The sequence below is a fragment of the Papaver somniferum genome, chromosome 7 (assembly GCF_003573695.1).
Source record: "Papaver somniferum cultivar HN1 chromosome 7, ASM357369v1, whole genome shotgun sequence".
NCBI classification, from domain to species: Eukaryota; Viridiplantae; Streptophyta; class Magnoliopsida; order Ranunculales; family Papaveraceae; genus Papaver; species Papaver somniferum.
Genome location: NC_039364.1, coordinates 187,664,680 through 187,678,582, shown reverse-complemented (window position 1 = coordinate 187,678,582; position 13,903 = coordinate 187,664,680). Strand labels below are relative to the sequence as shown.

Below are 13,903 nucleotides of genomic sequence, written 5' to 3'. Positions count from 1 at the left end.
AGTATTTTGTCAAAGTTAATATTATTGAGTTTACAACCATAAGAAGTAGTGGAATCCAAAACCCTAGATTCGTCTCTCCTCGGTAAACATAAATCAAATTTAGTTTTTCTTTAGTATTTTCTTTAATTATCTTAGACCAAATCTTGAAAAAAAAAGTCCGAGAATCGAATTCTTTCTTACCACAGTAAAAACTACGTCATCAATGACACAAATTTTCATCATAGAATTGATTAATGTTTTTTGTTTTTGTTTAAGGAGGTTCTTCTTATTCCATTATCCCATCAGGTACTCTATCTCTCTCCCTCTGTTGAAAACCATTATCAATTCAAATTTTTGTTCTGTTTTTTTATTCCATGAAAATTGCAATGTGTTTGTGGTTATTTATGATTTAATTGATAGGAATGGTACGGTCGGTAGTCTTACGGCGTCAGAAGTTGATTGAAAATTTGAAATTTCGGTCAGAACCATAGTTATTTGATAAAATTCCTCAATGGGATTTTTTTTTCTGAGTTCTGAAAAACAATATGTTCCTATGAGTTATGAAACATACCTAACATAAATGAAGGTTTTCAGTATGGCAGATGAGTTCATCAGGGTAAACTAAAGTGAAGAATGATCAACGGGACAGGTTAGTATATTTTAGATCACTATTTGCAGATATGGAGAATAAAAATGGTAAATAATAGTTTACGGCATATATAAGTTTCAACTGATGTATGTCTTGTGCATAGAGACAACAACTTTTGGCTTTTTAAGAATAGTAAAAACTAAGTTAGAAGAACCTCCAAATGTAATTGCTAGTATCTTAGCAGCTGAAAGCAAGAACTAGGTTTTTTGTCTTAGGCTTTTTATTTGCTCTTTCAGTCAGTCAGTTGTACTATGTTTTTTTTTTATCCTTTCAAAAAAAAATTCCCCTTCTTTGCTCAAAATAAAATAAAATAGTACTACCTCCGTCCCACTATTAGTACTAATAGTACTACCTTCGTCCCACTATTACATGATTTGTGTGAGACAGTCATTTGATGTAGACTCGTAATGTTTCGTATTGATCATTCAATCACTTGAAAATTGCTTTGAAGCTAATAGTTTGTGTGAGACAACTATTGTCATCTTCCAAGAATGTTTTTATGGTTGAAATGAGAATTTAGAACAATTGGATATAAGCATAGTATACGTACTTGCGTATATGTAGTCCAAGTCCGGGAACCATAGTATGCATACCCGTATGCGTACTGGTTGGTTTAGTGAAAGTCCGGGAACCTTGTACGTACGCGTACTGGCGTGAGGTTCAGGTCCGGGAATTTCTGCTGAGTTTGGAAGGTATGCGTACCCGTTCGCATACTGGCGAACCCAAACTTAGTCCGGGTACTTAGGTATGCGTACACGTATGCATACCCGAGTAAGTTAGGTTCTAAAATCAATTTGTTCATGAACTAATACATTTATATAATAAGAAATGCAATCTTTTGCAAACCGTGGCTGTAATGTTCGTGACTTGATTCGAGTGAATCAAAATCGATTTTGCTTCAATTGTGTCTTGTATACTTCTATGAGAATATAAACAACTGAACAACTCTACAACTAGTTTCATTTGAGTCATTTGAACTAGTATGGTTAAGATGAATGAGGTTGATATAAAAGTGTTCATATGGCTAATTTCGGTTAACTATTGTTGAGCCAACAAAGGTGTACACGTTTTGGTACGGTTACTCATATCTAAATGAAAACAATTTTCATTTGTATGTAATAAGCTAAGTTCGATCTTACGATTGAAAGATATTAGCTTGAGTCTAATCAGGTTTTCATATAACGATGAATGTTGAATGCGTTATTACCAAGGTAACATTGATTGCAAACCCTGATTTGAAGACTATATAAAGGAGAACTCTAGCAACCGGGAAATCTAATCCCCACACCTCCTGTGTGATACTAGTTGCGACTAGAGTCGATTCTCCTTTAACCTTAGGTTTTTCACGAAACCCTGTAGGTTAACGACTTGAAGACTTCATTGGGATTGTGAAGCCAGACCAATTATTTTCTTTGTAGTTGCGTGTTCTATTCTTGTTGTTCCCAATCGTGATTGAGTACTATCTTCTCTAAGATTTGCTCGAGATTTAATCTCCGATAGGCAAGATAAAAAGTAGTCACAAAAATCTTCGTCTCATAGTTTGTGATTCCACAATATCTTGTTTCGCTACCATACGATTAAGATTATTGTGAGGTGATTGATTTTTTTAGGTTGTTCTTCGGGAATATAAGTCCGGTATATCAATTGGTTCTTGTTCACCTTGATTTATCAAAAGACTGAACAAAACTCGTAGGTTTATCTGTGGGAGACATATTTATCTATTCAATAGACTTTTCTGTGTGAGACATATTGGTTTATCAAGTCTTCGACTTTGGGTTGTAGCAACTCTATGTCGTGGGTGAGATGAGCTAAGGGAATCAAGTGCGCAGATTCCGGCGTGGTTCTAGAGGCGTAAAGATCGCGACTGTACCTTGATCAATGTGACATTGGTTAGAGCTCAACTACATTCCAGTCCGAAGTTAACTTGGAGTAGGCTAGTGTATGTAGCGACTTAATACAGTGTGGTGTTCAAATTTAGACTAGGTCCCGGGGTTTTTCTGCATTTGCGGTTTCCTCATTAACAAAACTTCTGATATCTGTGTTATTTCTTTTATGTATTATATTTGTTTATATAACTGAAATATCACAGGTTGTGCGTAAGTTCAATCAATTGTGAATCCAACCTTTGGTTGTTGATTAAATTGATTGACACTTGGATATTGGTTTTTGATACCGTCCAAGTTATTTATTATATTCAATCGGGGTCGCAAATTCCTATTTGTTTGATTGCGGATTGAATTGAGAAATAGAGATATAACTCTTGGATATACTTTTCTTAAGATTGAGTCTGACTGTCTAGTTGATTCTCTTGAAAGTATATTGGAGTTAATCCATACCGATTGCTAAGCGAAATATTGGGTGTGGTTGTTAGACCCCCGCTTTTTCATGAATACTCCTTTATTGAAGATCGAGATATAAACGTTATGTAAGAAAATTCCATAGAAAACCTCAAGATCATATGTCAATCAAGGAGGAATTTTTTTATCACAGTCCTTAAGATTTTTGATGTCGAAGCTATAGACCTAGTTTGGGAAAAACTCCAAGAATTACTTTGGTGACTTGAGAGTTGTGATTCAATTAAGAACCTTGGCATGAGGTTATAATTCTAAAAGTTGTGTTACTTAGGTAGACTGGTAATGCAGTTGAAAATTTAAGTTACTTAACACTAGGTAGACCATCAAATTGGTTGAAAGCCTATGGTATTTGGTGAAGCTTTCGGAGGGCATGATTGATTGATATCTGGTAAGCGTGTTATTTCAAGTTGGGTGTTTATCACTTGTATGTCTCTGGGGTTATAACGTATTAATGACATAACGGGGGAGCCTTGTATATCTTTCCAATACACGGATATAAGGTGATTTATGTGCGGGGATCAAAGAGGACGTAGACACATAAAAAGTTCCTAACAAGTTACAAGTACACTTGATACTTTTAGAACAAATAGTCCATGTAACTGGAAAAATATGTGCCACTAAAAGTGGTATAAAAAGAGAAAGGGGGAATACTACCGGAGTTTCATATAGTAAATATTAGCTTAATTATACATATTGTTAGAGATAGTTTTTTTATTGCATTACCAAGCATATGTTCAAGCTAAGTTGCACCATCACGATTCACAACCACTTAAATTGTGAGAGGCCAGTATTTGTGGAGATAGTTACCGGAAATTGTTCATGCCAAAAAGATTTTTTTTTTTTTGCCAAGTAAAAGTGAAATGTATTACCAAGCCAAACCAAATAAAAACTTGACCTAGAAGAAAAGAAATTAAAGAAAAGAAAATAAAAACAAAACAAAACATCAAAGGACAGGAGTGTTGTCATACTATCATGGAGGAATAGTTTCCCCAATATGATTATCAGACAATAAACTTGACTCTGTGTTATCTACTGCAATAGCTATGCTACTTTCATTTCTCTTAGGCTAAGTCACATGGTGTTCAAATCTAGCATCTAGACTGACAGCTAGAATACCCATCTAAGTCTTGTGGGTTATATTTGGTCATTTCAATCTAGCACCTAGATCCGTTGAATGGAACAACGGAAAGTAGATGCTATGAATGGAACAGCGAAAAGTAGAAATATGATGCGCTAAACGGAACAACACGTTGCGCTAAACGGAATAGCACAACCATCTTAGCCGTCGGATCAAAAAGAAATCAATTTGCGTTGAACCAAACATCAAAAGTTGATTTTCACTACGTTGAACCATTCAGCGAAACTATCTCGCTACTAGTTGGAATGCGAGATATATCTAGAAAGAGATAGTGTTAAAGAATAGGCAAGACTTTTGTGTAATCTGCAATAATCTATCAGTCAAATCTAGATCATAGGACTTAGCCTTACTAGTATTAATTTTATCTAACAACATAACCTGACTTAGAAAGTTTGGCATCTCATCCTCCCAAGAATTGAAAAGAGAAGACTTCCTAGCATTCAAAGCCACAATGTCTGGTACGCGGTTTCCTGATCTATATGCAAACTTAAAACCCAAAAAGTTGTTACAATCCTTTAAAATCTTCACTTCCTCATGTTACTATTACTTGATTTTGCCAAAATATCATGGTATCCATCCGTTCAATGAACCTCATTATGCTCTCACAGTCTCCTTCCATCCAGCAATTTTCTATTCCTTTCTCTCTGATCCATTTAGCACCCTGGAGAAGAGTTAAAGCTTCCGGTTTTTTTTTTTTTTTTGAGTTGAAGCTTTGAATATTCCAGACTTCGCTCTTGTTCATTCTCCTGCATTATTTCAGAGAATTGGACCAAAGGCAACACACAAAGTAGGTGATATCCAAGCAACATCAAAATTCAGTTTATAGCAGTTCAAAGCAGGTGCTTTTAAAGTAGTACCAAGTGTTATCAAAGTCCTATTATCTCTTAAAGCAACATTACAATTTAAGTCAGTATTCGAATGTTTGCACCAAAATTGCAGAAATCTCTGAATATAAATAGAGGTTTGTATAGATAAAAATGATTTTTTTTCTTGAAAATTCTAGTACATCTTCATTTCCATATAAATCAACATTTAATTGCGCATATCTCTGCTATAATTTTATTCCCTTCAAACCACAGATTGTAATGTTCATTGAAAGAAATACTGATGGCAAATTCCATATTGATTTGCGAACCAACACTCGAAAAACATGTGATGCAAGGATTCAATACTATTGTTAGAGAAAATACATTGGTTATCTATGTCAGGCATATAACAACTTATAATTTGTTTCATATGCAAAACATTGTTATGACCCTTCCATAAAAATAATATAACTCTTTTTGGTAAGCTAGTTTTCCAGAATTTCTCTCAGAATTTCTGTATTTCCTCATCATAGGTATGTTTTCCCTTTGATCCATCATATAAAGATTTTACAATTAATATATCATTCCTAGTTAACTTCCATCTAGGTTTATCATGGTCCAAGGTATCATTCAAATATGTAAACATTCAGTATAGATTGAGCAATAATATGAGGAAAAGAATCAATAATTAAGGTTTAGTTCTACTCGTTCGTATCCAGTGTAGTCAAAGTCGCTCTCCAAGGCCGATTATTCGCCGAGTAATCGCTACAGGCTATATGACCGAGGCGATTTCTGATTCCAAGGCCTTTCCGATTTTCATCGATTAAGGCTGCCGATTTGGGCCGAATCTAGAGCAAAACGAGTTAACGATTTTTCCGAGTTGGCCTTGCATGCACTAAAATTAGAAAGAAAATTTTCATAACCCTTAGATGGGAGTTATAAAATAGGAAAACCTCTAAATACATGATAAATACATTCAATATAACAATATTACATACTAATTACATGATAATGTTAAAATTTTAGTTTTAATTAGGTACAAATCATGACTTATGAGCAACAATATATAAATTATTAATAAATATATTCCGAGTATTAGACCGGGTTTTGGCGATTTCCAAGTCCGAACGTATTGCTCCTCGCTCCAAGCTCCCCAACCGAGTAGAACCGAGGAACGATTTCGACTACTTTGTTCGTATCAAGATTAATCAGATCTGATACGAGTGTTAACGTATGTTCCTTTCAGAACAGATTTGATCTAGAATAATATCTAGGTCTGGTATCCATTGGTCTGTCCATATATTTATAAATGGGCAATCTCCAACCTCCCAACAAAGGTATTTATGGTTCATCATACACTTCCACAGTGAAGAGGAGTTAGCAAAAAAACAAATTTATTCTTGAAATATTTCCCTTTTAACATCTTCGCCCACCAACAATTGGGCTTCAATTTATCCAAATGAACGATTTGAACACCTATTCGCCCACCAACAATTGGGCTTCAATTTATCCAAATGAACGATTTGAACACATATTGATTCTAACAACTGATTGCAGAGTTGATATTCATTATGCGAGCATCTTAACAGAACAGTAATTTTCCAAAGAAAAACTCAAAAGTAATAACAACCGTTAACATTTAACAGAAACCGGCTCGTTTTGGAGTTTGAACTAGGGCTGTCAATGAGTACCCATTACCCGGATCCGGACCCGGTATATTAGGGTCCGGTACCGGGTCCTAAAGTTGGACCCATTAGCTACTTAGGACCCGGCGGGTAATTACCCGATTGGACCCGAATCTAAACGGGTCCAAACGGGTAATACCCATTGGGTACCCGCGAGTATCGGGTACCCGTTTATTCATGTTTTTAGCAAAATTATAAGTATTTTTTCTAGTTTTAGCTTTGATATTTTACTCATTTAAATTTTTTCTCTTACATTTAATCTTTATCTAGTACATTCATAAGAAATAATAATAATTTTTTATAAAAATTACTTAAATCCAAGCTAAAAAGAGAAATATATTAAGTTTTTGAGATTTTTTAAATAGTTTTCTTTAGCCCAATGGGTACCCGGAACCGACGGGTACCCGGGTATTTAAACGGGTCCGGTTCTGGGTCCACAAGTTTAGGAACCGGACCCGGAACCGGACCCGACCTTTATAAGTAGGGTCCGGGTCTAGTGATACCCGGGAGGACCCGGACCCGTTGACACCCCTAGTTTGAACCTGTCAATACAGCGAATCATAGAATTTAATTTCTGTTGACTAGAATGTAAACGGAGGTTAATTGAACCCACGTAACGCATGTCTAAGTTTAGGCAAGAAAAAGAGTGTCGTGATTTGGCACAACAGAAATTGGCGGGAAACAAACAATGATCGTCATTAGGTACCAGCACCGTAGAATCATTGACGGAATCTCAAAACCTCAGATCGACAATAATCATCATCGACAGTTATGCTTCGATTACACAGCAACAACAATGGAGAAATCAAACCCTAAAAAGATCTCATATCTGAGATTTCTCTTAGTTTTTGTTGTTGCCCTAATTCTTGTATGGGAACAAAAACTTTCCCCAGTTGTTGCTGAGTATGATGATGAAGATGCTCATGATTGTTGTAATTGTAACCGGAATTTGTCTCGATTTCTTCCCTCACGTTATAAGCATTTTACTAATATGACCTGTGCGGATCTTTGGAGTCCTTTCACTTTGAGGGTAAGTTTTTGTTTTCTTTATCTGTACGTTTTTTTTTTATTTGGAATTAAAACATGTTCAGCGTCGATCTCTTGGAATTGTATAGGGTTTCATTACCTGTTTCGTTGATAATTTTATTTGATTAGTTTTTTTTTTTTTCTTTTTCTAGGAAGAGAATGATAAACTAAAATCCAATTGTTTTTATCCTTCTGCAGTATAGAAACATATTAAGTTGTGGTTTTGTTGTGAACTGAGAAAACAACATTTTCAGTTTTGGTTAGAATTGGTTGTACCATTTCAATATTTTCAGTATAACGCCCTTTTCCTACCGAGAGAACAAGAATTATGAAACATTTTGTGGTTTATACCATTTCAATTGTTTTCCTGATATCTCAATGATTTATATTGCAGTACTTTAAAAGTGAAGACCATATCTTGACCGTCATAGTATCAGCAGCATATACCCACGGATGGGTTGCAATGGGTTTTTCGCCGACAGGTGTCATGGCTGGTTCAAGTGCTATGGTAGGTTGGATTGGTGAACATAACAAAGCTAGTATCAAACAGTACTACCTGGAAGAAGCTTTGGAACTTATGGTCAAACCAGACCAGGGTGATTTAAACCTCACCCATGTTAAGCCTGCTGTTGTTCTTTACAGATCCACCATTTACTTGGCATTTCAGATGCACTTTGGTTCACGTAAATCTCACCAATTCATATTATTAGCATATTCGGACAAAACCCCCGTCGACGACCGCCTAAAAGAACATATTGAAAGGACAACCATTACATTCGACTTCAGTCAAGGTTGCTATGTTTCTCTAACTACTGTGGTAAAAGTTATAGCATACACCGCATATCTTAATCTTTTGTTGTGATCCTTGCATCTTATATTAACAGGTCTATTAGCACATTCCTTTAGTGAATGTTTTAGTTAGCTCCGTGCAGTGTTGGTATTCGCTAAATCTGATGCTACAATGTACTAACATCTAAACTGAAACACTTTGCATGTAATGGATAATATAGTTCCTAGCACCACTCTGGACTTGCGTGAGTGCTTCGAATAATAAGCAGGCCAGGAATCTTTTTGTTGAAAGATCGATTGGGTTAGCTGATCTTGAAGTGACCGATAATTTATATTATGAAGTTAATTGAGGACATTACATTATGCCTATTCTTCTAGAACATTGAGTTTCTTATAAGATATGATGTTCTGATGATTTTTCTCAGTCTTTGGCCCATCCACTTTATCTGACGCTGACCTAGTTTAAAACCATAGATGTTACTTGGTAATTTTGTTAGAGATATCTAATGCTCTTTATTTGGAGACAGTGTATATTCATGTAACTTTTATTATGAACTTTCTATTAGGCATCCAGGCATGTTGCATTTATTCGTTCAATTTATCAGCCTTTGTTATGTCAAACAAAATCCAGTTTAAAACTCCAAAACAAACGGCATTAAGATATGGAACATTATTAATTCTCTTCTCTACTGTTTACAGAGGTGTGCAGGTATTAACCTAGTCTCCTGCAGGTTCTTTCTCTGACGCAGTTCAGAATCTCCAGGACAGTGTTATGACATTTAAGAACAGCCACAGAATATCCAGTATCTTTGGATGGGGAGCACTCCTTCCAGCCGGAGCTATCATCTCTAGATATTTTAGGCATCATGATCCATTATGGTATTATCTTCATGCCTCAATTCAATCCATGGGATCTATTTTTGTGCTTGTCACCATGTTGGCTGGTGAGCTGCTTTATAGAGAAGATGAACCAGATATCTGGTTGCATAGAGCATTCGGATATTTAACCCTAGTCTTATGCATTTTACAGGTTAGTTAGTTCTCTCTTTCCCGCAAGTTAAATTCGTCTAGCAATTACTGTTTCCAATAACCCTTGTTCTGGGTCCTTATTTACCGTAGATGGTTGATTAATTTATCTACAGTGAATCAGCTTATGCACTTATTGACAAGGCGATGATGATGTGTTTTGCCGCATTTAGATATGCAGCATTCTTCATGAGTTTAGGTAGTAACTTGATAGTTTTTTTAGACAGTATAGGTATTAAAAAACCCAAAGAAGTGTTTACTTTTGTAATGTTTTTTCATTGTAAATATTCAAACTAAATCCAGATGCTTTTTGATGGTAAATATTCAAGTAAATCCAGATAAAAGTATGGCCGTTTTGAATCATGATCTATCGTTGCAAATGTACTTCAATCTAATTGTGTTTCTTACCTGAGTCTGTTAGGTTTTGGCATCCGTGAAAAGGCCAAGCCTAGACTCGAAAATGCGCTGGTATTGGAATTGTTATCACGCATTGGTGGGGAGAACTGCTCTCTTCTTGGGAGCTTTAAACATTGTTATTGGGCTTCAAATTGGAGGCTCAAGCACTCCTTGGAAAGTTGGCTATGGGGTTCTTCTTGCTGTCATTCTCGTTACTGTTGTCATTTTAGAAGCACTTTCATGGTTGGGAAAGCCTGTCAAAGTACGTTCTCCAGCTTTCAAAACGAACTTGAACCGCTAAGGCTTCATTAAGATGCACAAAATCAGATGGTCTGAATCTTTCCTCTCTCGACCTAAGCTAAGTTCTCATTTTATTATTCTTTGTTTTTAAGTTTTGGTTTTGACAAATATACTGAATCAGGGAAGTTCGTGAATCTGCTTTCTGTATCTTAAACAACTTGCAAGATGTTCGTAAGAAAGTCGAGTCGTCTTGAAGGGGTACTTTTACTGTACATTTGTAACTGAATTGACAAAAACATTAAAATTGATCACTTGCTGTATATGGGTCTTAAATTCTATTCATCTTTTTCATGGCATTGGTGTGTTGTATAGTATGAGTACCTTAGAAGAACAGCTAATATATTTGGTTTTGTTTGGCTGCAGGATGATTGTGGTTTATATTAGAAAGCACTTCATCTTTTTCATGGCATGATATATAATGACCCTCCTCTAAAGCAGTCCTATAAAGCTTTTCAATATTGGATCTAATTTCAAGGTAGCACAATGGCAGAACAAACTCTGGTACGTCATATAATCTCTTCAAAATGGGCCGGTGCTATTTTGCCTCATTTAGATGTAATTCCATAATTCAATATGAAAGAAACAGGGAAAATATTCATTTAATGCAGCGTTAGATGAAATCCAAGCTGTTTATTTGTAAAATGATTTGCAAAATGAATCTGTATCCATCATGCTTTGTACAGACCAACTTTAGGCGTGAGAAAAATTAGACGGCATTTTAGGAGATAAAAGATTGTTGTGATTACACTATTTTGCTTTTATACTTGTTTCCACAACTAACTTTTATTTTGAACACCACACTTGCACATTTATGCTTGACACAATGTTGCACGTATTACAGTACCATCTGGATAATGGTTGCCAATTCAAAAGAAAAAGAAGCAAAAGAAAAAAAATTTAATGGTTGGATGTGCACCAACCAAGCCTTACTTTAACAGTGCGAGATGTAATTCATTTTTCCTAATTTAGCTTCCTATTTGACAACCCATTTTAGGGTTGATAACTTTGGTGAATTGGGATGAAGAAATTCAGACCGCAAAACATTTTCTATCTACATTGAATTACTTTTCCGTTAAATGGCAAGGTTGCTTTCTCGGTTTCAGTTGTCATTATTTCATTTCATTCCATAAAAATGGACAAGAAAGTTTCTACATCCTTCAAAAGGTAATAAGGTCCCAAAGAATTCCTCCTAGGCCATGTTTGTATCGTTATTCAATTTTAGAAACCAATAATGAGTGGAACTTGGTCCACATTCTTGTACCCAAGACACATGTCATCTCCTAGATCTTTACCTAGAAAGTGAATGCATATGGACTCACTAGAGCTTTCAGCTTTCTGGATGGGATATTTTTTTCTTTCGAATTATGATTCTTTATTGAATACATTGTCACAACTCGCAACTTGACTTGTTCGTTTAGGCTCCAACCTAAATGACCATTTTGTTTTGGCTCTAACCACTATACCTGTCAAAAAAACCGATTATTTAGTGAAATATTATTGACGAAATTGATCAACACTACATGTGAATTTGAAGAGTTGATTTTTGTTTTTTCAGTTGGAATCGGAGAAGAATTCATATTCGAGTGTAACCGGAACGACGGATATGTAAAATGGGAAAAAAACGGTTCAGTTCAAAACCGTCCATAATAGTACGCTTTAGTCCAGACCTAGTTGATTAGGGACAATTTAATCCAAGAATTGTATAAAGACGTTGCAATCCTTGGCACGCTTTTAATAAAGCACACGTGCAATGAATTGAATCAGTTTTGTAACTGACACAATGAACGTGGTTGCGACACGTTAGCCTTGAATTAAAAACTGATTAAAATTGCGACGTAACGGACAAATTCAATAACTGCAACATTTTGCTTTATCAGAAACTTCAAAAGAAAAAAAAGCAAAAAGAATTTCAGAAGAAAATTTGCAGACAAACTCTAGAAAATTTACAGACTAAAACCCTAAAATCTTACTAATCAAAACAACTAGATGGTTGAACAATCAGTAACATCATGTTGAAAGGAAACAAAGTAGCTTCAAAGACAAACACGCCAACAGTGGATTCAACATCAAGTGAAGAAGATAATCCATCTGTTGCGGTAGAAGAAATTCAAAAATCAGCATCACCAACGACAAGATCAAAGTCAGCATTAAAAGATTCAACCCCAATTTCATCCCAACTCATCAGTTCCAGCAGAAGAAATTAGGAAATCAACAGGACCAAAAACGAGATCGAAGAGATAATTAGAAGATTCAACATCAGATTCAATACCAGAAACTTCAAATACATCACCAGTTAAGAAGAAATCAAAGACTTCAAATCCTCCAAAAAAGACTTCAAATCCTCCAAAGCCTTCAACATCTGTTAAGAGAAAAAAAGGTAACAATTCAAGTCCAGTTCTGTCTGTTTTTGAGCAATTTTTATGAGATTTCTTGTACATGTGTACAGATCTGTACACCGCTATGTTGTTGCAGTGTTTCATTTCCATTTCTGTCTATTTTTTAAGCAATTTTTGTGAGAATTGTTGCTGGTGTGTACAGATTTGTACACCGCTATGTTGTTGCAGTGTTTGATGTCATGATATGTGTGTTTTTTACCAATTTTTGTGAGAATTGTTGTACATGTGTACAGATTTGTACACCGCTATGTTGTTGCAGTGTTTGATGTCATGATATGTGTGTTTTTTTATCAATTTTTGTGAGAATTATTGCTGGTCTGTACAGATTTGTACACCTACATGTCCTGTAATGTGAGTGTGATAGTGGTTTTATGGTTAATGGCATGTTATATGTGATTCATGGCATGTTATATGTGTTATGGAGTTGTTTCATTTCAGTTGTGTGTACAGATTTGTACACAAGCATTGTATTGCAGTGATTCAAGGCATGTTTAATTGTTTTAAAGATTTTTCTGTAAGAATGTACAGGTTTTTACACCATCATAGTGTTATAGTGATATATGGCATGTTGTATGGGAATTATTATTGCTCTTGTTATATTTATGTACCAGTGTACTGGTTTGTACACCAGCATTTTTGTATGAGTATCATGTGTTATGCTTCTCTTTTCTTATTTTCATTTATTTATTTTCGTAGATACAAACAAACCTTATAGATCAGGTTTTAATGTAATCAACGAGTTTGTGAACAAGTACCTTGAGAAGGATGGAGGCGTAAGGAAAAAGGATCGTAACAAAGTCTGGTTCACTGAATTTCAGTTAGAGAAGCAAAAGGAGATCCCATTTTGGCCTATATTAGATGTTTTTGTTCACAAGAAAGCTGAAAAGAAAGAGGAGGAAAACTCAGAAAAGAAAAAGGAGAAGAAGAGAGATATGTGGTTCAAGAGTCCAGAATCAATCTTGAAGATTGTGAACCAGTTCCGCCATGATAATTCAGGGAATAATGTCTTCGTTTTCAATACTGCCGAGGAGAAAAAGTTTATGGAAGTAGAAAGTATGCCAGAAGATTTGTTCTTAATTTTTGAATTAAAAATGGTGGCATCAGAAAATGTGGAAGGAGAATGTACCAAAACTAGAGCTGAGCAGAGATACGGTTCACTAATAAACCGATTGAAACTGAAGGATCAATCTAAGTTGGGGAAACTAGATGTGGAGAATGAAATATTGCGTATAATGAAGTTAAATCCAAAGCTGGAAATGGAGATCGAGAGAAATGCTGAGGACTTGGTAGTGTTGTTTGCGATGTACCTGTGCATCACTGTTTTCTTTACCACAGCAAATGGAAGCGGGATTACCAAGA

At 35.4% G+C, this 13,903-nt stretch overlaps 1 protein-coding gene across 2 annotated transcripts; it reads left to right on the top strand.

The window, feature by feature from the left end:
* The first annotated feature begins 7,310 nt into the window (after positions 1–7,310).
* On the top strand, positions 7,311–11,876 carry LOC113293222 (cytochrome b561 and DOMON domain-containing protein At3g61750-like). 2 transcript variants are annotated; one of them, XM_026541926.1, is made up of 7 exons: positions 7,311–7,641; positions 8,032–8,428; positions 9,158–9,456; positions 9,874–10,178; positions 10,270–10,346; positions 10,512–10,649; positions 11,704–11,876. In XM_026541926.1, exons 1-4 carry the CDS (start codon positions 7,408–7,410, stop codon positions 10,147–10,149), a joined length of 1,206 nt encoding a protein of 401 aa, XP_026397711.1. In that variant the 5' UTR covers positions 7,311–7,407; the 3' UTR covers positions 10,150–10,178; positions 10,270–10,346; positions 10,512–10,649; positions 11,704–11,876. The 2 variants fall into 2 exon arrangements, with proteins under 2 accessions (XP_026397711.1, XP_026397710.1); XM_026541925.1 differs by lacking the exon at positions 11,704–11,876 and having other exon boundaries at positions 10,512–10,928.
* Positions 11,877–13,903: the final 2,027 nt, after the last annotated feature.

Excerpts from the sequence above, each read along its gene's own strand:
- LOC113293222 (XM_026541926.1), top strand. The coding sequence starts at position 7,408 with ATGGAGAAATCAAACCCTAAAAAGATCTCATATCTGAGATTTCTCTTA. Across the intron at positions 7,642-8,031 it reads GGAGTCCTTTCACTTTGAGG|TACTTTAAAAGTGAAGACCA; the intron begins GTAAGTTTTTGT and ends TTTATATTGCAG. Across the intron at positions 8,429-9,157 it reads TACATTCGACTTCAGTCAAG|GTTCTTTCTCTGACGCAGTT; the intron begins GTTGCTATGTTT and ends AGTCTCCTGCAG.